This window comes from Lineus longissimus, chromosome 1 (assembly GCF_910592395.1).
Source record: "Lineus longissimus chromosome 1, tnLinLong1.2, whole genome shotgun sequence".
NCBI classification, from domain to species: domain Eukaryota; kingdom Metazoa; phylum Nemertea; class Pilidiophora; order Heteronemertea; family Lineidae; genus Lineus; species Lineus longissimus.
The window spans coordinates 17,511,257-17,538,159 of record NC_088308.1 but is presented as its reverse complement, the minus strand read 5'-3'; the positions used below and the strand labels follow the sequence as shown (position 1 = coordinate 17,538,159).

The window sequence follows — 26,903 nt, the reverse complement described above, 5'->3', positions numbered from 1 at the left end:
CTTTTTCGATTTTGAATAATATCAACTTATATGATTCAGCGGCCCCGTATCTTGTCATACTCTGACATGTCTCACGAAAACGCTAATGAAATTATTTAGAATCATTGGAACTTATTCCAAATCAGTCTAAATGGAATTTAGATGGCCAGGAGGACAATGTGCCGACCCACCACCATACACCGCCACACGTTATACGTAGCCAAACTAATACTGATCTACGAGTTTCACTATTGTTGCAAGGTTTTAGACATGGCTTGCTAATTTTAAGTAGCATTCCGTTACAGCCGAGTCTTTCAAATGATTTATTTGAAAGACTCTGGTTATAGTGAAGTGTTTATAATTTTTTGCAGTTTAACGATTTACGTGATTCTGTTAGAAGTTACTTGCTGGAAACAATTTTCGTATGAAAACTTACCGGTAATTTATATCTCATGCCCAAGTTGTCCCATAAATACAGTTTAACATCAGACTATACCAGTATTTTTTCATGCCACCAAAATCTTATCATATATACCTAAGTGAAGAGTATTGGCACGAGCAAGGATGCCAAATAAAATAGGTGACTCAACATCATAATATATACATGTATATATTTAGTGGATATTTTCCACCGCGGTGAATATTATTTCCCACCGCGGTGGTGGGAATTATTATTTTTAACCCGGCGGTGGGAATTATTTTTTCGGCGGTGAGAAATAAATCCGACGGCGGTTGTAATTCGAGAGAAAAAAAACGCATTGTAAAAAGAAAAATATTCCAATATATTGAAAATAAACGCATGTCCTCTATGGGCCACCGTACTGGTGACCATATTGAGAATCAGAACGAGCCGGTTTTCGAAAGGAACCTTCCTCTAGTCACCCCCAACGTACATACCAAAAATGAATTTGATCGGACGAACGGTTCTCCTCGAAATTGACGGAAACCGATTTAAAGCACGCCGCCCTAGTGGCCATATTGATAATCGGAACGAGCCCGTTTTCGAAAGGAACCTCGCTCTTAATCGGACGAACGGATGAGTGACTAAGTTACCACGATGGGCAAAAAAAATTTCACAGAATTTACATTTGTGTGGCTTCTCGCCTGTGTGAATGTGTTGATGACGGACCAGTTTACTGTGCTGATAAAAAGATTTTTCACAGTCTTTACATTTGAACAGTAGTTCCCTTTTGTGAGCACAATGTTGATGCTGGACCAAACCACTGCGTGAAGGAAATGTTTTTTCACAATCCTTACACTTATCTGGTATTTCCCCTGTGTGAAGACGTTCAAGTTGGCGTAGATTAATAAACTTTAATGGAGGAATACAGTATTTTTAGTTGGTAATGGTATGACAGACTTTCTCCTTTTTTATCTTCTTTCTTTGTGATAGTCCATAAAAAATCGGGCATAGATCTTGTGGTGACTGCCGCTCCCTCCTTCAATTTAAGCACCAATTAACTTTCAGCTGGACTGCAAAAAAAAATTTAAAATACCTGTTTGGTAGTAAACACCACATCAAATAGACCAAATTTCAAAGAAATCTGACCAGTAGTTCGCACTTCAAACCAACAATGGGGACAAAACATTTATGACGGTAGGCCTATATGGCTATGGACTATATAACAAAAGACAGGCATGATTGAATATCAGGGTTGTCATGGTGACAACTAACTAGCCGATCCACACCAAGTGAATAAATCCCGCCGAAGGGCTTGCTACATGAACAGTGTACAGGGACGATGCATTATGAACACAACAACAAAATCGCCCGATTTTCGACATGAAAAAGATGGGGTGCACAAGGGGAAGCTTCACATTTGGAATAACATGTTTATTGGCAATCAGCTTACTTGTTTTGTAATCAATAAATCCATTCGAGTTTGTGTCAAACCTGATTCAAAGATCTAAAGAATCAAACTCAAAACACGTGGCCAGATATGAGGTCGAGTTGTTCACGCGTGCGCATTGTGACCACCCGCGTGGGACTCGTTTCTCCCTGGGAGATCTGAACAAGCGGTGTCCGCGTCCACGTGGTCGTGGTTGGGGCAATCATCAAAGCAATTGCCTTAGCCACTATTGGAACCGCGACCTTCATATTATATGGGTAACCGGAAAAACGCCGACCGACCGACCGACTGACCTGCCAACCTACCGTCATATGCAGTATCCCTTTCGCTTCGGTAACCGGAAAAACGCTGACCGACCGACCTTCCGACCTACCAACCCAAGGAGTTCCGTAGTTGAGTCACAGGTCTCATAAGTCAATGTGATATATCCAATCCACGATAGCAGGTCATGTGAAATGAAATTGTAAACAAGCGCACGTGCGCTGGTCAAATGCATGTTGCGCGTTGCAGTTCATGCATTGCATCGGTCGAGACACTCGAGTAGAAAAACTACAGTGCATAGATTAGGCCCAAATCATGTTTTTATATCCACCGACCATGTAGACAAAGCATATCTTTAGAGTATCGTTATCAGTTCCTTACCGCGTGGGCTCGTTTTCCCGGTCATATCTAATATCATTATCAATTATAGCCTCAAGAGCCGGGGACACTCCCTTGAAGCGGACTATATTTTGCGATGCTGCATGCCGAATCTTTTTCAAAAGCCCCTGTAGGCCTACGGGACCTCATATCCCCTTTTTCAAAAGCCCCTGAAGGCCTACGGGACCTCATATCCCCTTATTCTCATACACTTTATCCTCACAATATCATCATCATCATCATCATCATCATCATCATCATCATCATCATCATCATCAATACTATCTAAGGCAGTTGCCTGTGGATATCGATATTGCCGGTTTACAAGTGCTTTTGAAACGCGAGCCGCGCAGGTGTGGTTGGTGTTGAGCTATAGTGTTGAGCTTGTTCTACAGTATGTTTCATTGCAGTGAGATCACAACTTAAAACATTGTCCTTTGACTCTCTCGCTAGGCAGTTTTAAAAATGAGGTGCCTAGCCAACGTTAATTCCCTTAAAAGTCAAATCTAAGGTCTCGCCAAGTTTTGTCCAGGGCGGCCTTGAAGCCCTGTACTGTCTTGACTGCGACAACATCGCCTGGCAGGTTATTCCATGGGTTCACGACCCGCTCACAGAAACTCAGTCGCCTCAGTTCGGTGTTCACTCAGCCTTTTTTGAAGCTTGTGGTCGTGGCCCCTGGTCCGCCGTAAGTTCACTGGGGCAGGGGGGAGCAGTTTCTCGACATCCCCACCACTAAGTCCTTTGATATACTTGAAGGTCTGAATCATATCTCCTCTAGCTCTCCTGTAGGCCAGAGAGTGGAGGTTCAGCGTTTCTAACCTTTGATGATATGGCTGGGTTCTTATCGCTGTGGCCAGTTTAGTTGCCCTCCTTTGGACAGACTCTAGGGTGCTCTTATCTTTCTTATGCTTTAAGACTGAACAGGGCCTGGTTGCAGAATTCAAGGTGAGGGCGCACTAGCGTAGAGTAAAGCGTCTTTATCACAGGCACACTCCTCGATGACACGTTACGTTTAATTGTCCATAGTATCCGGTTTGCCTTTGCTGCAGTGTCCGTGACGTGTTGGGAAAAAGAGAGATTTGGAGTGACATTAACCCCAAGGTCTTTCTCGGTATCGCTAGCTCTTAGGTTCGTCCTCGCATGGCCTAGTCCGATTGAGTAATCCACACATGGGTTATTACACCCGATATGTAGGCAACTACATTTGACGGGGTTCGGGGTAAGTAGCCATTTCAGGCACCAGCGACTCAGCCTGTCAATGTCCTCCTGTAGGATAAGACTGTCCAGGATCCTCCTGATACTCCTATAGATTTTCAAATCATCTGCCAGAAGCTTTCCACTTGAGTTGAACATCCGTCCATATACTGTATATCATTTGTTCCTTCACTTGGACCCTCCTTTAGGGGACCTAGATGTTTCATGGTCAACAATATTTTCATCAAAGTGAAGGAATAAATGATAGATATGGACATATACTGTGAGGATAAAGTGTATGAGAATAAGGGGATGTATGAAAATATTGTTGGCCATGAATATCTAGGTCCCCTAGGGGAGATTCCCAGTGAAGGAATAAATTATAGATATATGGACATATTATGTGTATGAGAATGAGAATAAGGGGATATATATTGGTTGGATTCTAGTACAAAATGTCATACGGGTGTCACTACCGGGTGGCAACAATATACATGCGCGAATGACTCGACCTCATATCGGGCCATAGATGACTCAAAACCCACGTGATTTGAGATGACCTTGACCTTCATGTAGGGCTGTAATAGAGGGCCAGTTGCATGCTCCTCCCCTCGTACATCACATCCACTTGGCAATTGGGGAGTAAATGCCTTGAAAATCAGGATGCTCCCACATCATCTGAGGAGCATATTTTAATTGGGAATACTGTCATACTGAACTGGTCCTCGACATGTCTGTTGGGAATGGTGTCACTCTCATGTAGGACTACATGGTGGACTTGCGCCGAATCGGTAGATGTCGTCCTGGGTAACCAAAAAGGCACCCAGGACCAACCTGAGTACCTAAAAGTTACCCAGGACGATCCTGCGTACCTTTTAGGACACTAAAAGTTACCCAGTTTGAAATTCGCGCACTTTTGAAACCTGCCGACGAGGTTCTTGAAAACAGTACTTCAGCGTTTGGCAGTGCACGATTCACGAATTCATTGGAATTGTCAAAACACACGTGGTTAAAATGCGAGTTTCTGCCGATGATTTAGATGGCTATTTCATCACAATCATCATCATCATCATCATCATCATCATATTGCCATATTAAATCCATTTCACTCCGTTTATGTGCAAAAAATACGATTTCAACAGATCAACAGATCGTCCTACTTGATGAACTGAGCTGATTTCGTGCACTGCAAAACGCTAAAGTACCGTTTTCAAGAACCTCGTCGGCAGGTTTCAGAAGTGCGCGGATTTCAAACTGGGTTACTTTTAGGGGTACCCAAATTGGTCCTGGGTACCTTTTAGGGGTACCCAGGCATCTACTGATTCGGCTGGACTTGCGTCTATTGGAAACTCAAAATATTTGCAGTTTACAGTCGTTCCCTGTGTCATAACATCATCTGATATCCATCATCCTGACACCCGATATCATCCAGCAGCAATCTCTCGTCTCTGGATGTAAATATTGTGACATGTCCTTAGAACAACCAGAAGAAAGCCAATGTATTCATGTATTCTTAACTTTAATTTGTAAATATTTACACATTCAACATTTTCAAAACAAAAAAATTATTAGTTCACTTATAAAACAATTGTTCATTTAATAACAGTGGCTTTACAACAATGACACTATTTAGGTCAGCAAAAATTGCAACAACCCTAGATTCACAGCAGTCAGAGTTGTGACTTTCCGTAAAACACATCCTCTTCCTACTACAAAGAAGATGACGTTTTGAGGCAGTTAAGCACACCTCCCAGATGTGCATTCCTGACTGAACCAAAAAACATGTACATCACAAAAAGCTGGTGGCCCTTCATCTAATCAGTGCAGCTCAAGTTCACAGAGGAAAATGTGTCATTTATGGATGTAACTCGAAAAACTCAAGTCATCAAGATTTTGATAATACATGTACTACTCATTAGGGGTGGACTAATTATCGCGGTTTGCTGCTGAAATTTTCGGATTCAAGTGAAGATGCCAATTAATTGAATGAAATTTTTTTATATGATTACCAGTTTTCATGCCCTTGGTATACTGTATGTTGAAGAAATATCATCACATCAAAATAATGTATAGCACAAAGCAAAACACAATTTTCTTAAGACTGCTAACCCCAAACTTTTTTAAGTAGTCCTTGCCTTCAATGTATAGATGACTTGCATAACGTAATGGCAGAAAATGCAATACAGCCACATTGCTTGTGACAAGCGACAGGGCTCTGTTCTTGACGTCATCTGCCATTACGTCAAGCAAGTCATCGATACTGGGAAGTAATTGCTGGCCATTTAAAACCCTCACAAAAGTTGAAAGAGACCATTTTGAGACCGCTTTACGGTGGACACTTGGAACAAAATTTAGCAGGTGAGTTGCTTATTATACAAGCTGCTTTCCAAAAATGCAAAGAACTGTGACCAGCTGGTTTTAGTGTAAGTCACTGGTCTTTGCATTGCTAGTAAATAGTTGGTCACACAGTAAGTCACAGGTCTTTGCATTGGTAGTATAACTGGAATATTTCAGAGTCTGATTGGTCCATGTATCACCGATCCACACTGACGTCCATGTGTAACAACTGACGCATTGTTTCGTATACTGTGAAAGACACAGCCACCATTGGTGGTACTCGCATATAGTTGACTGTCAGTCCTCTATATAAACCTTTATAGATCCCATGTTCCATGTAGATTGTCCTTAAGGTTTGATAACAGCTCCTAAAATAGAAAAGGCAGTCAAAATATAACTCTCAAGTCATACTAGCAAGTTTAGATTTTATTTAGCTCAGTATCCTCTTTTTCTTCAGCATTCAGCCTTCAAATAGTTTGTTAAGGCATTTCAGCTGGATATGCATGGCACTGTGTGCAGTGTTGTATGGCCGGAGTGCTCAGTCTTTGGCAAGGTTCTATATCAGAGTTTCTGCCTGGTTGGTTCCAACTGCCCAGCGGACGAGCAAAACTACCCAGTTTGATTTTAGAGTTCTCTCTCCCTGTAAACTTTCTCATTCTTCTCAGGCATTAAATCAAACACAAACAAGATTCATTGTCTTTACGAACAACAGCAACTTAATGATGTCAAAACGGTTTTCGATCACTGACAGCACTTTCACACAAGTTCTACTTGTCACGCAGACTTAATACAAGCATTACTTGGATTTTGGCCCCCAAAAGATGCATATAAACCTACTTACGAGTATTTTTCGGCATTTGGAAGTAACGTTGAAAGTTGCATGTTTCTCCTTGCCACGTCAAGAGGATATCTGTAAATAAATAGTTACAGTTGGGTAAGATCTTACAGTACAAAATAAACTAAGTATGATATGATCATGGTGCACTTATCAATGCCCGTTCAAATTATGTTGGGCTCAAAAATCGAGGTTTTACCTAAGGTGTACCGGTGGTCACTGCTTTGTCTTCCCAAGGTCAAGGTCAAGTGATGTCCAGTGTACGACATCCATCTCACTGACACCCAAAAAGGCAGGAAAATTCATATTCTATCACATTTGATTACAGTGTCAGTCTATTTACTTACGAAACAGTTTGAGCCATAGCCCCAGCCAGGGCTCCACAAAACAGCTTGGCAGGCATCGTCAGTGTCAAACCATCAGCATATGGTGTACCAGTTACATTTGGGAAGCTTTTCAGACAAAATTTCTTCAATACTTCAAACACATAAAATGAAATACCTAAACAAAAAGAAATGATATAAAACAGTTCAAACAGTAATAGCTACGTATGAAAGTAAAACATTTCTCAGAATCTATTTTGTGAGATTTTTGCACTTACATGTAGATCAGTTCACAAAATCAGTTCACAGGCAACATATATAACAAAGATATGGTGTTATTTCCTAAACAAAAACTAGGGACGCCAGAGACTATTGATCAAGTTTTTACAGAATGTCACCAAATTATCTTACCTGCATACGGAATCATCCCGAGCAATGTTGGCGTGATACCGCGGTACATTCCCTTTAACCCACCCTCCTTGGTTAATATTCTATTCAATGTATGGACGATTCCTCTGTATTGTATTTCACCTAGGCTCTGGAAGGCTAGTCTTGCCCTGACAACATCCAGAGGGTATGTGGTTATCACAGCTGTCATGCCTTAAAGGTAAACAAATTATGTTTGATGGAGTGGGAGCATCACAGTTTATAAAGTTTTAAAACATTGCTGATCAAACTGCCCATTGCCAACCAGTTCACACAGAACCCCCGAGGGGGGGGGCATGAGCATCCAGGACAACACACCATGTTCCATGTTGGGATAGGTGATTTATTTAATCATTACCTGCTAGAGATCCTTCAGCTAACTTGCTGGCAGTTGACTGGAATCCTAAAGTATGTCTTAGCACCTGGAATAAACCATACACATTTTTATGTTGCAATTTGCTTAACTTTTTTGAACAGGTGACAATACATGTACAATTAACTTTGTTCATCAAGATAAAGAGGAATACCATTACCAAATCCAAGAAACACATGCTCACACTCTCCTTAAAACTGAGGGTGCAGAATATGCAAGGTCTTAGGGAGTCCTCCTGGTAAATTCTTGGAATACTGAAGCCAGTCACATGCACTTGTATTTTCACAATATCTCACCTTTCTATATTGTTCATAAGCTACAAACTGCACAGCAGAGTAGGGGAAGATTCGCACCATCTGTGCTCCATTTCCTTTATAAAGACCAAGGAAGCCTTCAATTTTCACCACCTGGGTCAATGTGGACATGACACCTATAGAAATGAAATAAACCTATCATTCATGTCATCTTTTCTTCAAGAAATCTTTTGGCATCTCTTCCCTGTCAGGCATTCCAAACTGAACCTTCAAGGGTCTTCAAAAGCTTGGAATGATGAGGAAAAAAGGATTTGACTTGGGATCAGACTGAAAACTCAGGATAAGACTTGGGATAAGACTACGAAGTCAAGATTCCACGACTAGGGATTAGAGTCAATTATCAGCATCAATCAAACTCGCAAGTCAGGATTCGACTACCGGGTAATAGAAATAAAAGGCATATGAACATTTATGGGTTTTGCACACAAGAGACCATCTACTAGCCTGATAGCCTCAGCTTGAAGTGCAACTCGCATACCTAGGTTGTTGTAATGAACTTTGTGAGCCTGCAGCAGGATTTTCACACGATCTAGAGGGGCAATTGCTGTCTTGGCACAACATCCTGCAACGCCTGTAAGTTTAGGAAAAAGGGAGAGAAACGTAATTATCTTAAGGTAGATTAAGAACACAAAAGGAGCAAACTGTCCCTTCTTCTATCTGAGCCTGTCGACGTGAGGTACTGCATTTCTCTACTTTGAATTGCTAAATACCACTGAGGAGAACATCGGCTGTACTTTTTAACACAAAATATTTTCACGCCTTTCCCATTCTGAACTTCAGCACAACACTTGCCACAAATGACCGAGCTTATGCACAATACCGTAATGCATCGCATGTGTGAGGGGCGGAGCATGAGACTCACTGTGACTCTCACTCTAGTATTGGAGGATGCGTTTTCCCTGACCCCATGTCATTCCACTGTCCTGGGAAACAAGCATAAAAGCATAGGCCTCGTATCTAACTCATGAACGGACTTATTTGGAAAAATTATAAAACAAGGACAAGTCACAAGGTCATAGGCCTATAGGCTAGGGCCTGCTATATATTCTTTGGCTTTTCGCCTTTTTGTTTTGGCTTTGCACAAAGCCCTGAAAACCGTCTTTCGACCTCACTTCACATCTACCCATGGGTAGGGAAAGGGTATTGCTCTGAATCACTGGATCATAAACAACGTTTAGACTCACTCACCACCAGCAAGAAACGTTTTAGCTATGTGTAAATACGGGTTTTTAGTAGATTGCAGGTTGGCTTCAGCCATGTTCACTCAACATGCTCGTGGATCAGACACATCTACTCGATCAATCACCCAACCTCGCCCTCAGATAGTTTGACAAGTTTACAGCTTGTTCAAAATGTTTGTTTGTAAGTCATTTAACAGTATCATTGTACTGATTTTAACTCTGTAAATAGAGGCGATACATTGTTTAATGCCTCAACAACGAATTCCTGACAACATATTGGTTGTGTTAGCAGTATCTTCAATAAAATTTGAACCAATGCATACTTTTTATAATTTTGAAGAATTTGCTCTCCATAGAAACTTGGCCACTTGCCATAGATGGCGCCCTTTTCAAAATGGCTGCACGTGTAGTTTTGGCGGTCCTAAACCTTAATAAAATCGCTTCTGGGCGAGTGTTAGGCTGTTGTCATAACAAAGTTCCGGTTTGCACAAGCTACTATAAGTACATAAAGTTCAAATATGTCAAAGATAGCCCTTGTCTTTTTTTATTGTGAGAGTTTCTATTGAGTTTGACTTAGTAGTTCTGTATAGCCCAGGCATTCCTAGTACGATTCACAATGTATGCTACAGGGTGACCCAGAATTATTTTCCCTTGCACAATAGAATTCTATTGTGTATCCATTGTGTGAGGGAACACAATTCTGGGCCACCCTGTAGAGGTGCTGATTTCGTTCCATTAAATTTCGGCACTGTGGCTCTGCCGATTTGCTTTGCAAATTGCATATGCTGAATCATTGGAGGGTTGATGATGTTACCGTTAGGAAGCGGAACTGATCCTGGACCAGATGTTGCATGTTAGGTTTTTGTATCTCATTTTGAAATCTTTACCTGTGAGAAAACATAGGTGATAGGAACTTAAAAAAAATAATGTTAATTATTTCTTTTAGTAACCTCCAACATTGGAGACAGTTTGGAGATGACTCACCCTCATCAAGCGATTCAGATGTGGTGCTCCCGAAGCGACCTAGCACTTCCTTCAACAGATTTTACATGGAAAAGTTAATAGAGATCAGAGAGAAACATCCTGGTAACTGAAGTCGATAAATCCCGACAAAATTTGCAGCTTATCAAATTGACCTATCGTTAGCAATTTCCTCCACTTGCATCTGACAATCGTAATAGCCTTACCTAGTAGATCGAAAGAGGTTCATCACCTTGGTTTAAAATAGTCTAAAATCAATGTTTTTAAAATTTTCATCTGTAAACTGCAAGACTTCATGAGGAAATGACTTGATCACATTGCTGATTGTCGATGTTGGCGTGTTGCTGACATCATCTCATCTTGATTTTGTCAGCAGGTTTGTTTGATACCAGTTTTGAACTTAAAACTATTTGTTTCATTGTCAGTTCATATTCAGTGTTTATTGCCTCACACTGTAGGTCTTCTTGAGTTTCTTGCAATTCATTCCAGATGTCAAGACGGTGACAGGCCTGTCCAAAATTGCGGGTGGCATGTGGAAGTCTCTCAGTGAAGAGGATAAGAAAGTAAGAACTAAGATATGACCAAATGTATTGACAGTTGAATGAAAGTGAAAGTAATACTATGGATAAAAGCTTATGCAGCAGGTTGTTATCCCTTGAGCAACAAACACCTTAAGTGTCATTCATTTTTCATCCTAGGACCAAAATGAAAGATTTTCTCAACTGTCAGATTTTTATGATACTTTATAAAGATTGTCTTTATTTCTTTCATTTTGTGTTGTGCAAGATATATGGCCATGTATGCAGGCAATGCCTAACAGGATTTTACGTGGATTATTGCAGGTTTATAAAGATGCTTATCTGAAGGAAAAGGAAGAATTTGATGCCAAGATGACTCCAAAAGTTAAGCAACTGATGAAGGAAAAAGCTTTGGAGAAAAAAGTGGAGAAAAGCAAGAAAAAGACGAAAAAGGTGCCATTCCTAATTGCTCCATTGAACTTGCCAGCAAAGATTATTGCTGGAAATCTGCCATACCAAATTCCAGTCATTGATGATCAGCCACTTAGTCTCTCTCCGATTATATTTTGTGCCAAGACAGTGAAACTCATTCTCCATAGGTGAAGGCAGTAATGGCATATCCTTGATACTATTTCTTTATTGGAATACTGACTTTGTCTTTTCAGGAGAGTAAGTCCCTCGGCAGACCAAGGCCTCCTCCCAGTGGTTATAGTTTATTTGTGAAGGAGAAGAGTTCTGATGTTACTCATTCCCTGAGTGCTCAGCAGGTTAGTTTTAACATTATATGTCTCCACAGAGACACTCAGGGGTATCAAGTGGCTGCTGTCATTTCAGTGCTCCCCTGAACTCGACCTGTGAAGGACAATGCATGCTAGGGGTGAATGTAAAAGTTGATCCGAATTTCAAAATAGAATTTAGTACCGATAGTAATAATTATTGTTTGACAATTTTCTTTTTCCATTCCAGGAACTTATGAAGGATCTTGCTCAATTATGGAAAGCTATGGTGGAGGCTGAAAAAAAGGTAAGTTTTGATTTTATTATTGAAAATGAATTGACGCAAAATTTGAAGATAATTTTCTGTAAACACTTAGGGCTGCAAAAATTAAGGGATTTACAGTCCATCAACTTAGCAATGCATTGGCAGCAAATAACTGGCTGGTTGGCATTAGGCTTACATTTTACAGTCTAATTCTGTAACCTGTGAAACCTCAGCTATTCATGAGAATTATTAGATCAAACGATATTGTAATTTCAATGCTAGAATATTCGATTCATAATCTGCTTGTTTCAGCCGTATCGAGACAGGGCAGCTATCGAACGAGCACAATATCAAAAGGATCTGAAGGATTGGGAGAAGAAAATGTACAAGAGTGGGAGGCTGGAATTCATCAGGAAAGCAACTATAAATGAACTCACCATGCCGAAAGTGACAAAACCTAAGAAAAGAGATTGAACCGGGGATATAACTTTTATACTAACTCTCGGGGATATCGCCTTTGATGATATGATCTTTTGACGCTGCTATTTGGAATAGAAAATTGTGCTCTTTGTGGCGAGTGGGAACCATTTGTCGAGAAGGATACTGTTGATTGAAGGATACTGTTATAAAACTAGATCCAAAGTCGGGAACATTTGTTCCAGTTTTTGCCAACAGCGGTGCCGATTCAAAGTCCATAAAGGATGTCTAACTTGGCCAGTTTGCATTTAGACTATTGTATTATGCATTTTTGCATGTTTTAAATGGGAATATATATTCAAAATTAGGATCCACAAAGACTTTAGAGTTGACTATGTGTATCAAAAAAATTGACATTCATAACTAGAGGGCGCGGTTGTTTAAAACTTATTTGTCACTACACTGTAACGCTGGTGTTTGCTTGGCATTATCTCCTTCAGCTTGGTCCTTTACACTTGTTGTCAAGTAAACACCAGCAGTTTTGTTCTCTTCTGATAAGGAATCATGGGAAATTGTGGTGATGTATGTATTGACGTATTGATTGATTGATTGTCTGATGACCTTCAAAGTTGTTATGAAGTATTATTGGTAAATGGAAGACCCAGTTCTAACAGAAGACATTCTTTTGCAAAGTCTCCTATCAAAGTGATGGCCCATGTGACCTTGGTATAGTTGTATTATAATGACTTTGTGTGGTGGGGATTCGATTTTGAAGGTTTCGGGTTGTACCTTCTTTTAATGCTGTAAACTGAAATTTTTGCAAAACATAAATGGTTTATGCAGGACAGTTAAAACTTTTGCTCTCTTTAAATTTGCATTCTCGTGAATCTCAAAAATAGAATGCTCATAAAAATTTCATGGTTAACAGTTCACGAGTTGAACAACTAAAGAAGAAAGTTATGCTTTTGTTCTGGCCAGGTCATCCATCACCTTTACATATAAGGCTTACATTTAAGAATCAAACGATCATGAAAAAAAAAATTTGTAATAAAAATCATATAAAAATATTGTCTACTATCATTGTCTTCGCATTTGTTAGTCCCCGAGTTTAATAGGCAACCAAGTACATGTATAGCATTGCGATGGTTTACTAGTAGATACCAGATAGGTTTGCTTTGGATTCTAAAGATATTGTCCTCGAGAGGTCTTCCTGCAACGTAATTTGGGGAATGGGCAAGGAGGATACCGCGGTGACGTCACGGCTTTTCCAAGATGGCGCTGCATATTGTAAACAAACTCGATCCACGGCCAAGGGAAAATCAAGTCATCAAAAAAGTTAGATTTTTCGCATCAAATCAGAGTTATTAGTACTTTTCTGCTATGAAATAAATCTTCAGACAATAAGCTATCATTTGAATAATGAAAAGTGCTGTTTTGATGGGGAAAAATAGGGTTTTTTAAACCAAATAGCCGGCACCGATCTTCCAAAATTAGCGATGGTTTCAAAACAGTCTCCCAGATATGGGGCAATCTCTTCATTATCATAATGGGATTTGGAGGCATGTTTACAGATTTTACAAGTTCGAGACCTGTAATACCTAAAACTCGCATAGATCCCCATAGATCCCCTCTATTTGTCGAGTTAGCGCCCCTGTAAGATCATGCATTTTCGGACACTAGAACGAAATCTTCCTGCGGATATCGCGGTTTCGGTGATGATTTAAGGAGAAATTGACTGTTCTTAGAGTTGTATGGGACAGAAATGAGTTCATACTTCATGAATACATGAATATATTATGATATGGGCGGGCTTCTAAGTCAAAACAATAACAAACTCAACTGCATCTCTACCGTGTATCGCGTAGTGCATTGCCTAGTGTATTTCGTAGTGTATTTTAGCGGAGACATTATTTCCCATTATTTCCGCACTTTGGCCGCGCCAAACGTCTTTTTTATTCGTGGAAGTTAATCTGCTCTGTAAATTTCATTCTACACAGGAAGAATCCATACTAGGTATTGCAATATTTCATGTCTATTGGTGTTTTTGTGTACAGGAGCGCACCAGACAGTGAGACGTGGAGATGTGTTCAGTGCTGGCGCTGTCAGTAGACTGAATCTGATTGGCCATAGCGATCACTAATATGGGTCGGGATCACGTGATATGACGTCACCGCGGTATCCTCCTTGGGGAATGGGAGCCGTCTCGACCTTTGTTGCAAACTTTACCTGAATCATCCATAGTTCAGTCTGACAAGTCCGCTTTCTTATTGTTTGCATCCACTATATAAAAGCTTGTGGACTGACAATACCATTAACTTTCTTTCAAAGACCTCAAAATGCCAAGAATAGGGGTTGTCAAACCAAACTATCAAAGACCTGTGGTAGGCATACAGTATTGGCCAACACAGTGAACAAAGGATGGAAGGGACACAACTCTTCACAGCTGCACACAATTGATCAAGAGTGGGGCTGGGAAACTGGTGCTGTCAAGGAATTTTTAAATTCCTGTTTTCTAAAGTTCGACTCTCCTGTTGCTCAAAGGCTCATGTACCGATATCAAGTAGAGTTTTTTGTGTCTTCAAACAGTCCATGTGTGGAAGTGGTGCTCTCACATGCTATTTAAATGTAAATGAAAGCCTGTCTTCCAATCTTATAAGCAACAAATATTCAGGTCATGGAGAATGAATAGACAAAGCTTTCACTTTTATTCTCTTAGATCTATTATTTTATTGAAAACAATTTAGACAGACTAACAAGTGCTTATATTAAGATTTGGTCCTCTAGTCTAGCGAATACATGACAATCTAAACTAATGTCACCAGTAGAAACCCCCTCCCCCATCTGCAACCCCATCTCAACGAGCTGAAGACTATTCCACACTATCACCCACTGCCAGTTTGAAGTTGTCAACATAATTCCCAAAACCGATTTCTAAAATCATTCTGATGATATACGTGTTGTGTCGCAGTGTAATTCACACTATACTCCATACACTATACAGTATGGCACCAGGGAGCTATCAGCACAAACAATATCTCGTTTTGACAACACAGGGCAAGCACACAGCGCTGATGTGATGGCACACTGGCCCCCAGCGACCAATACACATACATGTATGAGATCACCAACTCTCTGGGAGCGCTGCCATCTTTAAGAAAACATTATTATTGCTTTTTTCATTCAAAACACCGTATCAGCCAGTGTGTCATGACAAATGAAAAGAAATATACTGCAAAGTCTTCAAAACACATTGAGAATGTTGTAGAAATGTTTGTATAGGACGTGATCACTTGTGGTCGTATCCCAGACAACATCAGCGCTGATGTCAGTAAGCTGCCTCCAGGTTGGCCACATGAATTTAATATTCCCTGAAAAAGAATTCAACACATATCATTATTATAACAATATACTCAATCAGAACTAATCGAAAAGGTAATCATGGATGAGAATCCTCTGGCCACACTTGTCTTAATTTGTGACAACAAATGGTTTATTGGCCTAGTGACCTGGTCTTCCGCCAGAGGTAGAGTTGTGGTAGCCAGTAGTGTTAAACCACTATAAGCCCATCCTGACATACATGTACCAGGCCATTTCACTTGATACATACTTAATCCCACGGAGGAGTCATGTTATAGGCCCTGTTTGCGAGAGGATGCTATAAGCCATGCAGTTGAATATCTGTTGCAGTGAAGTCTCTACTCTGGTGGAGAGAAGCAGTGCAGTGGTCTTTCTTCTGAGTACGAACCCACGACTTAGTTTTTTTTACCCAAGGGCACTCACTTCCACAATACCAATATCCCTAAGATTACAGAAAGAAAGGCGCAGTGTGACCTACCTCTGGAGATGAAGATAGGTACATCAGAAAAGAAGCTTCCACCAGGATAAATGGCAACACTGTGGACTGAAATGAACATATAAACCATTCAGAACTATGATCTTATCTCAGTAGCAGACTGGTTGTGACGTTGTCTTCAAAGGTACAGTCAACTTTTGGATGAATACGAATGATAATCAAAGAACACAGCTCTGATCCAAAAATTTTTTAAAGTAAATTCACCAAACACTATTTACAAAATGGTTACAGGAAATGGTTTAACTGAAAACAGGGCCCTCTAGAGACATGATGCGTGATGGTGTCATCATGGTAAGAGATGTTATTGACCCGTGGCGCACTTTGTCCTTGGCGCTCCAAGAATGGTACATGTAGGAGTGAAGTGAGGGGACGTCAACCACATTACCCACACATGGCGGACTTTGTCGGTGATGTCACTGTCAGCAGGGGTCAAGGCCATAGATTGACATCCCAAGTAGATACCTGAATGACGTCACTACACAGCCTGTATGTGGACTTTGACTCACCTGTGTGTAAAGTACACCAAGTCCAGATACAAGCACCAGCCTCACAATCACAGCCGCAATGAAAAACAATATAACCCGCAATCTGAGAATGCCTATTTGATGAGCAATCTCTGCAGCTTCATCTGTTTTGTCTACGTCAGTTGGTCTACTTGAATATTTCCCTGTGCGTAAAATCTGTTGCTCTGTCTCTGGTGCAGTTGTCTCACTGTTTTCGACCCTGTGATAATGTTTGTTTTCAGTCTGTCTGGTTTCCGTCAAATCAGAATTCTGATTGATTCGTAATCTCAGCCCACTGCTGTTTGTCTCACCAGAACCATCATGATTGCCGTTTGTTGCTGCGGCTTGATCAGATTCAGGAAGCAATGAAAATGCACTGGCATCATTTGATGGTGCGGCATCATTTGATGGTGTGTCTGATGATGGAGTATTTTCTTTAGCTGGTTCTTTCCAAGGTGGTGGATCGGCATCTGGTTGTTCCGTGTGACCTAAAAAAGCACAGTTTTCTTTAGTTTCAAGGATAAGATCGGTCACCGTGTTGCACCATTGGCATTTCAAACACTAACAGTATTTTATGAATTTTCAATGAGGTGCAATAGTGACCACCCACTAACGTCAGTTCTGGACAAGTCTATATTTGGATTGGACCCTGAATAAAGACTCATCCAGAACAGACGTGGTGATATCATTATGATAATCATATCGTCCGACGTTACGTTACCCTACTTGGTGGACCGTGTTGGCGTGTAACAAAATACTATAGTCACTCGAACTTAAACTAGAAGTCCAGGGTAAAAACGGAATCCTTTACAGCCGCCTGTGTGACCACATGTCTTACAGCCCTCAATATGATGAGGCTAATGGTAAAGTGTTGAGCATTGTCATTGTGAGCAGCTAGGGCGGGGGTAGGCCAATATTTAATAGACCTCGGCCTAACTTCATGAACTTAGACTATAGGGGCCAGGACCTACTCTATCTAGGCTAGTCTTTAGCCCCGGCCATTGTTTCAAAGATAAATATCTGCTTGATTGTGCAAATTTTGAGATCTACAGTATCTACCTTCATCTTGCTTTTCTTTACCATATGTTCCAAGCAATTTTTTCATTCGATCATCAGAATTTTCCAATATTCTTTTGCGCCGAGCAGCTCTTCGACTTGCAAAATCCGCCATCTTGCAAGTCAGGGCGGCTAGGAACGAGACTGGACCAGACTTAACTAATAGATTTTACCAATTTGGGTTATTTGGATGGCTTATGGCTTGGCTTAGGGTGGGAATGCAAAGTGAAAACGAACTTATTGGAAAATTCTTTTGACAGGCAAAGAGTTTGTGTAAGACAGTAGCTGATAACTGATGTGTGAAACCCGTGACAAAGCTATCAGGCGGGCAGGTTACATCACATTGCATCACATCTCTGTCGATAGTAAGTTAATTCCCTCACAGCGCTCCATAGGCCTATGCTTACTGACTTTACACTGCAGTTGAGGGAAGAAACGTAGTTTTGTTTGTGTTGGATGCTGCCAGCTTTTCCTTCATTTTTGCTCTAGATTTATCCCATCGTAAGTTGAAGTTGTAGATATTTTCCAACCCTCACACCATCGATCTGCCATCACCCCGAGCCGGCCGGGCACCTCACAGCGGCACCTGCAGCCTGTGCCTGCGGGTACGTGGCATGGGGTGGGAAGGGTGGTTAGATTGGCAGCTCTGGCAGGTAATTTGACCCGCCTCTGTTGTTTGGAAAAATTAGAGGTCCAAATCTGCCGTCGCTGGCATCCCGGCCGAAAATAACGATGGCGTCGCAGACACAGAAAGAGAGCGATTAGTGACGTCGTCATGTCACCCCACTGCCACAATCATCAGCAAACTTAGAAATAGGTGACGTTAGGTTATGTTCAACCCTGGTTATCCTAATGACGTTGGGACAGTGACTCCAGAATCTCGATTTTAGCGAATTGGGGACTTTGATGATGTCACTATAATTATAACGTGAAGCGAAGATGACATCGCCACCCATTGCGAAATGTGGAACAATGTTCGTTATCTGACGTCTGCCTTCCTAAGTCAATGAAGTCATAGTGTCTTTGCATGGCTGTCCTGACTCTGAGTTAATAAAATATTGAGTTGAGTGCTGATGGTCAGTATAGGACATGCATATATATATCAATATATTGTGTGGTTATACAATGTATTAAGAGACAACTGGATAACCATGAGCCAACCTATGCTGTCACACTCACAGTCAGTGAAGCTCTGTACTTGCTGGTATTTAAAAATGTTTTCTAACCCTAATGTTCTGTTTTTGCAGGCAAAAATGTCTGAAGCCAACAAGTTGAAAGGTTACGACTTTTGGAGGGAAACGCTTCGTTGTGCTAAGTATGTTGTCGCCCCGATGGTGGATCAGAGTGAGTTAGCCTGGCGGTTGTTGAGTCGTCGTCACAAAGCAGAGCTGTGTTACACACCGATGTTTCATGCTGCATTATTTTGTCGGGATCCACACTATTCAAAAGAGATGATGACAACCTGTGAAGAAGACCGTCCCCTCATTGTGCAGGTATGACCGAAAGCTGCTCTCTCTATTCTATGCCCGTCCAAGTTTTTTCAGTTCATGCTGTAAGAAGGGGAGTGTCTTGAGAAAAAGCTATAGTGCCACAGGCACTCATAAAGTTATTTCTGTTTGAAAGCTGTATTGGATGAATAAAAATAATGTACAGAACATTCTACCCACTGTCAGTGCAGCCTTTCAATTGCATAGTTGTCACACTGTTTGGTAGTGTAAGAGGGTGCCACATGCTGCTCATTTGTTGGGTGCTTTATCAACATTTTCATTCTATTCATCTTCCAGTTTTGTGCCAATGAACCAGAGGCGTTGCTTAAGGCTGCCAAAATGGTCGAGTCACAATGTGATGCAGTGGATTTGAACCTTGGTTGTCCGCAGATTATTGCAAAGAAAGGTCACTATGGTGCTTTTCTTCAGGATGAGTGGCAGTTGATTCATGACATGGGTAAGTACTTAAGAATTGGTATGAAATTGCAGGCGTGGATTTGAGGGGGCTCCCCTTGGCCCCCTCACCGGTTTTTTAGAAATATTTGAAAGAATTGCCAGAGATAATGTTAGGATCCTTGAAAATTTGTTGGATTGGACTTGAAGCAATAAATAATAAACTACAGAAGAGTGTACCTCTTTACCAGTAAAAACCAACCTGAAACTAGTGAAAGTGAAATATTTGTGTCGGATTCCCAAATCTTCCTTGACAGCTCTGGTGATAGCCATTCATAAGAGATTAGCAAAGTCTGTTGGATAGTGCTGGCTGATGGAGGGGATCTAGGACATATCATGCTCTGTCGAATTCATGAAAACACAACAACCTGTATTACCTCTTTGTTTCAGTTAGCCTATGCCACAAAGAACTTGCTGTTCCCATCACTTGTAAAATCAGAATGTTCCCAGATGTAGAAAAAACAGTGAAATATGCGAAGATGCTGGAAGCTGCAGGTTGCCAGGTGAGCAGGGGCTGTTTAAAAATGGAAGGAACTGAATCTGCTGAAACAGCCATGTTAGACGGTCATTAGTCATTACTTAATGTCCATGGGAGACTCTTGATTGTTAACTTGTTCAAAGATTGGTTTCTGGCTGAGTGATTTCAACAGTGTGAGGTTGTTTTTTAATCAACCTCAGTCTGAATCATTGTTGACGTTTGGCTTCTTTCCTAAGAGATGCATTTCTGAGGACTATTTTCATGTTCTGTCTCCAGCTTCTGACCATCCATGGCCGTACAAAGGAACAGAAGGGTCGATTTACTGGTTTGGCTGATTGGAAACAGATTAAAGCTGTCAAGTGAGTTTGACTACCTGACCCCACTTCCCTCGATCCAGGAGTATGTAAAAATGGGTACCTGGCTTGCTTGGGAGGCCAACTGGCAAAGAACATCCCCCTCTGCTCTCTATGTGAGTGATACTCCTAGGTGCTTAACGCAATGGAATCAAGGATAAGCTCTGGCCTGGTGAGCCATTCATGGCTTGGGCTATGACTTACTAGGATAGTTGACTAGTTAGTTGTACATCACAAATTGCACTTCAACTAGAACAATAGACCTGTACACTCAACTCCCTGGGGAGAACACTGTCTTAGCAGAGATATTCATAATATTGATTTTCTTTTCAGGGAAGCAGTAAAGATCCCTGTGTTTGCAAATGGCAACATACAGTATTTGAATGATGTGCATCAATGTTTGGAAGAAACTGGTGTCGATGGTGTAATGACTGCTGGTAAGGTCATACTTTGTTCTTCCAGCTGTCTGCCAAAGCGTTTCTAAGTATACTACATGTATCAGAAATTATCGCTCGCTATTAGTGTCTGATGCTAATTATTGTAGCATACATTAGTTGCCTTCTTTGACTGAAGTAACACCCCTCTTAATCGGCCAAATTGGGCATAAGATATGTTGTTGTTTTTAAACAATACAGCTTCCAGCAGGACCGCAACTTCTCTAAAAAGGATTGATGAAAACTCTTTGAACTGCAATAAACAATGCACTGGAACGAGGTGTAAACTTAGACCTCCCTGAAATTCGTAAGTCGGACCCCCAAACTGCCTTCCAACACTGGTGAAAATCGTTATCAGAGAACCGCATCAGTGGCGGCGCATGGTGTCAAGTTGGCACATTATCCTCCTGGCCAGGTAAATCACACGCCCAGGTTGCCCCTTTAAGCAAAAAGAATCAAAGCTAACACATTTTAAAATCTTATTCCAGAGGGGAATCTCCAGAACCCTGCATTGTTTGAAGGTGTGCAGCCACCTTGCTGGCAAATAGCTGAAGAGTACCTGACATTAGTGAAGGAGTACCCAAGTCCATTGAGCTACTACAGAGGTCACCTTTTCAAACTGCTCATACATTTGTAAGTAACAGGTGGGAAGGCCAATGACTGCTTCTTTCTTGTAGTAGAATTAGAAAATCATTTGGTGGATAGTTGGCCCTTGAACTGGAAATGCCTTCACCAACATGAAGGTCATGCACATTCTGTCAAGCATCAAATTTTGATGGAAAGTATTACTCTCTTGGAGAGCTTCTTTTGTACATGTTTCTGTTAATGATAATCTGCTCCAATGTTCATGCAGCTGGTGTCGCTTTCAGCTTTCATCGCCACACGGATATCCGAGAACAACTCAACCAAGCCAAGAATGTAGACCAATGTTTGAAGGTCATAGAGATCATCAAACAGAAAACACTGGTGGGTGTTTGAAATTGATTATTGATCGTTTCGTGGTAAATAGTAAGAAACTGCACATAAAACTTGCCGCACAGTTTTCTATGTACAATTGGTGCCACAAGCTTGATTGGCTCTCAAAGTTGTGAGACTGATGTTGTATTGTATATCGTCAACAACGCCTCTCACACCCATAGCACTGGGTTCAATCCCAGATACAGTTACACCTCTATATGATTTACGCCCCCCCCCCCCCCTTGAAAATACCCTATCTCTTGAAATACCACTTGGTCAAAAGCACTCGCTAGGTAAGTCTGAAATCTAGCATTTTCATCTCTGCAGGAATTGGAGGAAGAGTTTAAGAATAGTCGATTGGTCTGTGATGACGATTTGCCCCATCCATATTGGATATGTCAACCATATGTGAGGCCAAGGTATGTTATTGAATGGCTGAATTCTATAAAAGAACTACTGGTAGAATAGCTGCTTTTGATCACCAAGCTGTATTTTGACTGAACTTGTATAGCGCTTGTAGCCTGTTCACACTGAAATGTCTACCACCGAAAACTGTAAACCACCAAATACTTGCGGGCATTTTATTTTGCGGACTTGCAACTGGCTAGCCTCAGTGCCTTCTGTCATTCTTACATGATAGATGACTAGCATATCCCTCAATTTCATGTAGCCCTGAAGAGTTGGAAAGACGTCAAGCTGAAAGTCAAAAGCGCCAACGCGAGGACGATTCAAAACCTAAAGAAGAAGTTTATGTAAACGGTGTCAAACTTTCTCGGAATCAAATCAAACGTCTGAAAAAGAATCCGTATTTGAAGATTGGTCAGCCGAAACGAGAATATGAGATTTGTGCTGTTGAGGTCTGCCACAATCCCTCTGTAAGTAAAATAAGCCATAGTGTCTTCTTCCTACCAAAATATATAGGGTCATGTAGTTATAACAGATGTCTGGGACCAGCATTTTTGTCAGTCATATCTGGTTGGCGTTACAGACAACCACTCGTGGCAAAGGGCCAAAGTTTCGGCCACGAGGCCAATACTGAGGTTATAAATGAAACGTAATAATCCTGTTTGGTACTGAATAGCTGCTTTAAAAACACAATTAAAAAACGTGACTATGACAAGACTTATGAACACCGACACTCTTTACATGGGTCTCTAGGACCTAAATGTAGGTATTGCATGAAAAAATTTGAGCGTCTGGAAAAGTTGTGAGCTGCTCCGTGAAGACGTCACCAGATTGTGTCTGTTGCATTAGAAATCGACAACTTCCAGTCCTGTTCAGTTTTGCATGCATGAAAGTATCTTGTCAAAATTTCAGGGTAAAAATTGTCAACATGGATTGTGTAGAGCTTGCTGCAAGAAGACGACAGCGGAAAGTAGTATAGTGTGTTTGGGTAAGCTTGCAGTTTTTCACGTTGTAGGAAAGGTCCACATAATTACAATGCTCTATAACTGAGGTTCCCACAAGAGAACAACATCCTCCCACAGCAGACGTTTGTATTGTTCCTAAAATACATTAATCAAAGCTCTCCTGAAATTGGCCCGATTTGGAAAGAACTTGGCCATTACATTAACGTAGATTACCCAACCGTCCCATCCTTAGATAATACTAAACCATGCACTTTGAAACAGAGTTGACAGAGCATCCTATTCTGATTACAAAATTCCATGTCCGCAGGCGGCCAGAATATCAACTGTTTTTTCTTACGATGGGAAAGGTGAACTAAACTTGTGCTGGACACTTTTGTGTTGGCACAAAGGTCGCAAACTAGCATAATTTTCAAAGGCAATATGTATCTGAGTATTCTTTGTTTATATCTATTCTAGGTCACAAAAAGTCCAGACGTGAGCTTGACAAAATCAATCGACGTTCTGTAAATTCAGAGGAAAATGATCAAAAATGTGATATCACTGAGCAGAGGAAGACCCTAACTAACGATGAAGTAACAATGAATGTCAATCAAGTAACAACTAATTCAGAACTGATCACGGACGATTGCAGATAATGAAATGGGGCCCATTGAGGGCTCGTGTACCACTACCAGCTTATAACTTTTGACCATAGTGATTTTAAAGGGACAATTCGTAACAGGGCTCTTTTGATTTTATTTCTGTTTTGCATAAGGTTTTATCTATTTTTATGACTAGCAAGTGTGATAATTATTCTAATTTCTATTCTGTAGAAAGCTTGACGTAACATCTCAAATTATAAAATGATTATTATTGATATATATGCGAAAGTCAATGTTTTTTATTGCAAGGGTACAAGAACGACAAAGAATTTTTGCAATTGGGAGAAGGTACATCCTTGTGTGCTGCACTCTCTGTAAATGAATAAATGTGGAAAAAGATCATGTTTTAGCTGCTATCCACTTATATTTATTTGTATTAAAATCAATATCACTTATAAACAATTTTTCTCGTCTTATATTTTAAATGTATTGGTGTAACTACATCATTCTCTCTTTCCTGGTCCTCCAGAACTCCTGGATCCCATTTGCCAATGCCTCCATCGCCACCCGATTAGCCACTTCGGGTGTAAATCCGATAATGGTGGATGAACCCACCACATCTATGCCCCGAGCACCTGCCATTGTCTGCACTCTCCTTTGTAACACATGAGAAGGCACATGATGAAACTTCCCAAAGGAGCATACCAAGTCACTAACGTCAAAATTGTCCCTGTCGTCTCTGTAAATACTCTCCACGTTACAAGCTATTTCTATGTTTCCTTCATGATGAAATGCCATTGACTGGACTCCTGGTAAACCACCCTCGGTCGTTGCCCGTATGGCTTGAGCAATTGCTTTGCCGAAGTCCAGGTCGTTTGATGCAATGGTGACATTGCAGTTCATAACGTAGGGAATGCTGCCAACTCCTGAAATGAATGAGAGAAACCATATCTAATCCAAGAATTTCCACAAAATATGATTTTTTTTTAATCTCCAACCATTCTACAGATCAAGAGGAGCTAGTGATCATGACATGCTCTTAATACTCTTTTTGTTCCTTCATTGATCTTCATCATGTCCATACCTGTCATGCCATATCTTGGTCCAGGGATTGGACCAACATCTTGTTTCAGCCGACTGTAGTCCATGTCGTACTTGCCATCAAACCACTTGACGTCCTTCCTCCGTCTGACCAGACCACGACATTCTGGTACATCAGCATGACCAAAGAGAAAGAAGGCACTCCCAGGGACATCCCTTGCCAGTTTCGATGCAAGATCTGAAGCAACAAGAAAAGGAAATATCATATTCTACAAGATATTTCACAACAATGAGGACATTACTGACTTATCCAGCTTTATGTCAATCCTCAGAGCCTGATTGTGACAATATCTGCTGTGTCTCAAGTAAAAGGACCTCCTAATAAATTGCTTATTTGACATGACATCCCTTTTGGCTTTCACAGCTTTCATTGTGCAGTGAACATCCTTGTTTGTGAATTACCTTTAGCCACTTGACCACATTCCTCCAAAGTGACATCAGCCGATATGGGGTGTAGTGGAACCAAGTCCACAGCTCCCAGCCTTGGATGACCTCCATCATGACGACTCAAGTCAATAAGACTGTACGCTTTGACACATGCATCATGGACGCTGGCAGCTAAGGGATAGAATTAAAAACTTAAGTAAGCTTACAATCTGCAGGCCAAATCAACAACAAAGTGGAACATATACCTTCACCTCCCAGACTGACAACATCACCCAACTAAGTCTTAATCTCAACAGTCATAAAGCAGTGGTTTTCAGTCATGTTGAAAATGCCACGGGTTTCGATCAGAGTTGGAGAAGTGGAAATCAGTGGTCTTTCAGTCATAGGCAGTGTTTTTGAAATACGTCGTTCATAATGATATGCAAGTGGCAGTGCTTTGCAGTGGTCTTTCAGTCAAAATCAGTGGTTTTAAAACATTAAGAAAAAATGATATGCCTAAGACAGTCATATGCAGTGGGGGTTTCAGTCAAAAGCAGTGTGATGCAGTCATTTTCAGTGCACTGCCTTTCGGTGAGGGTAGACAGGAAGCAACAGGTGACGATCAACTGACTACAAACAGGGCACAGCCACCTGAAGCAACTTCGACTTGCTTAATTCTGATGCTTACCAATGTTTTCTACTGAAGCTGCAATTGTGATGACTGATCTATTGTAGTCGTAGTCTGAGAATATGTTGAGGACTGATGACTTGATTGGTAGATTAGGGTCGTTGCTACTGGCTGAAATGAGAAAGTCAGTTGATGAAGTTATTGTAATGCTTTACCAGGAGTTTATTATAGATCACTTAAATTATAGGACTATGGGCAGGAGCTAGGATGTCAAATTTGTAGTCTGTATTCCACATATAAGCATTAAGTGTGAGATAGACAATATTTCTGCAACACTAGTTATCTGGCCAGATAGAACACAAGTACAAAATAGGCCCGCCAATGCGAGCTTGGTGTCCCAGGAATAAAGGGTCACTGCCAATGTATTTCAATACCAGTAAAAGAGGTCAGTGACATCAACTGCATTCCCAATTGAATTCTTACAGTTCTGATTTGTTTTGTTCGATGCGATAGCTGCCATTGCCACCTCCTCCACTAGATGGCGATTCCGAGCTTCAGAGATGTTCAGCAGACACGCCACCAGTCGCTTGGCCATTGTCACATCATCAGCTGGATCCACAATCTGAAAGAAGGATTTTTAAATTTTTTGAACAAAATCACCCTCGGTCCAGGGGACACAATTCATTGTGTGCAGGGCCGGAGAAGCGAACCGCACTCATGCAGCTAGGGGGAGGACCCCTGATTTCCTGAGGATGAGGGACAGGTTGTTCTATTGTCTCTGGCGGAGGCAAATTAATCAAGGAAATTTAGACCACGATGGAAAGGAATAAAGGCCCAAGCTGAATACCAATGGCTAATAAAGGTATACAATGTTGTGAAATGAACTCAGTGACCCCATTTCCTGGGTTAAGGAGTAGTGTCACATTCTTCTAACA

At 41.0% G+C, this 26,903-nt stretch overlaps 5 protein-coding genes across 8 annotated transcripts; 2 read left to right on the top strand and 3 right to left on the bottom strand.

Moving 5' to 3' along the window:
- Nucleotides 1-5,164: 5,164 nt before the first annotated feature.
- Nucleotides 5,165-9,545, bottom strand: LOC135492137 (solute carrier family 25 member 16-like). Its single transcript, XM_064778386.1, has 8 exons — nucleotides 9,459-9,545; nucleotides 8,749-8,841; nucleotides 8,253-8,386; nucleotides 7,942-8,005; nucleotides 7,569-7,757; nucleotides 7,182-7,335; nucleotides 6,841-6,909; nucleotides 5,165-6,367 (listed from the first exon to the last, which is right to left on the bottom strand). Exons 1-8 carry the CDS (start codon nucleotides 9,526-9,528, stop codon nucleotides 6,196-6,198), a joined length of 945 nt encoding a protein of 314 aa, XP_064634456.1. The 5' UTR covers nucleotides 9,529-9,545; the 3' UTR covers nucleotides 5,165-6,195.
- A 294-nt stretch (nucleotides 9,546-9,839) lies between these two features.
- LOC135492071 (transcription factor A, mitochondrial-like) lies at nucleotides 9,840-12,728 on the top strand. Its single transcript, XM_064778260.1, has 7 exons — nucleotides 9,840-9,952; nucleotides 10,398-10,537; nucleotides 10,922-10,995; nucleotides 11,275-11,403; nucleotides 11,616-11,717; nucleotides 11,917-11,973; nucleotides 12,244-12,728. Exons 1-7 carry the CDS (start codon nucleotides 9,846-9,848, stop codon nucleotides 12,403-12,405), a joined length of 771 nt encoding a protein of 256 aa, XP_064634330.1. The 5' UTR covers nucleotides 9,840-9,845; the 3' UTR covers nucleotides 12,406-12,728.
- A 2,337-nt stretch (nucleotides 12,729-15,065) lies between these two features.
- Nucleotides 15,066-17,880, bottom strand: LOC135491980 (guided entry of tail-anchored proteins factor CAMLG-like). Of its 2 annotated transcripts, none has more exons than XM_064778123.1 (4): nucleotides 17,785-17,880; nucleotides 16,708-17,192; nucleotides 16,184-16,249; nucleotides 15,066-15,716 (listed from the first exon to the last, which is right to left on the bottom strand). In XM_064778123.1, exons 1-4 carry the CDS (start codon nucleotides 17,873-17,875, stop codon nucleotides 15,525-15,527), a joined length of 834 nt encoding a protein of 277 aa, XP_064634193.1. In that variant the 5' UTR covers nucleotides 17,876-17,880; the 3' UTR covers nucleotides 15,066-15,524. The 2 variants fall into 2 exon arrangements, with proteins under 2 accessions (XP_064634193.1, XP_064634104.1); XM_064778034.1 differs by having other exon boundaries at nucleotides 15,067-15,716; nucleotides 17,764-17,880.
- Nucleotides 17,881-17,971: 91 nt separating this feature from the next.
- On the top strand, nucleotides 17,972-24,277 carry LOC135489319 (tRNA-dihydrouridine(16/17) synthase [NAD(P)(+)]-like). 2 transcript variants are annotated; one of them, XM_064774637.1, is made up of 12 exons: nucleotides 17,972-18,125; nucleotides 19,008-19,253; nucleotides 19,545-19,704; nucleotides 20,091-20,203; nucleotides 20,455-20,537; nucleotides 20,865-20,968; nucleotides 21,454-21,598; nucleotides 21,835-21,931; nucleotides 22,250-22,341; nucleotides 22,593-22,797; nucleotides 23,240-23,315; nucleotides 23,749-24,277. In XM_064774637.1, exons 2-12 carry the CDS (start codon nucleotides 19,014-19,016, stop codon nucleotides 23,925-23,927), a joined length of 1,494 nt encoding a protein of 497 aa, XP_064630707.1. In that variant the 5' UTR covers nucleotides 17,972-18,125; nucleotides 19,008-19,013; the 3' UTR covers nucleotides 23,928-24,277. The 2 variants fall into 2 exon arrangements, with proteins under 2 accessions (XP_064630707.1, XP_064630699.1); XM_064774629.1 differs by lacking the exon at nucleotides 17,972-18,125 and adding an exon at nucleotides 18,149-18,261 and having other exon boundaries at nucleotides 23,749-24,276.
- A 2-nt stretch (nucleotides 24,278-24,279) lies between these two features.
- LOC135489334 (glutamate formimidoyltransferase-like) lies at nucleotides 24,280-26,885 on the bottom strand. Of its 2 annotated transcripts, none has more exons than XM_064774656.1 (6): nucleotides 26,816-26,885; nucleotides 26,452-26,590; nucleotides 26,029-26,139; nucleotides 25,377-25,532; nucleotides 24,958-25,152; nucleotides 24,280-24,799 (listed from the first exon to the last, which is right to left on the bottom strand). In XM_064774656.1, exons 2-6 carry the CDS (start codon nucleotides 26,561-26,563, stop codon nucleotides 24,372-24,374), a joined length of 1,002 nt encoding a protein of 333 aa, XP_064630726.1. In that variant the 5' UTR covers nucleotides 26,564-26,590; nucleotides 26,816-26,885; the 3' UTR covers nucleotides 24,280-24,371. The 2 variants fall into 2 exon arrangements, with proteins under 2 accessions (XP_064630726.1, XP_064630718.1); XM_064774648.1 differs by having other exon boundaries at nucleotides 26,837-26,874.
- Nucleotides 26,886-26,903: the final 18 nt, after the last annotated feature.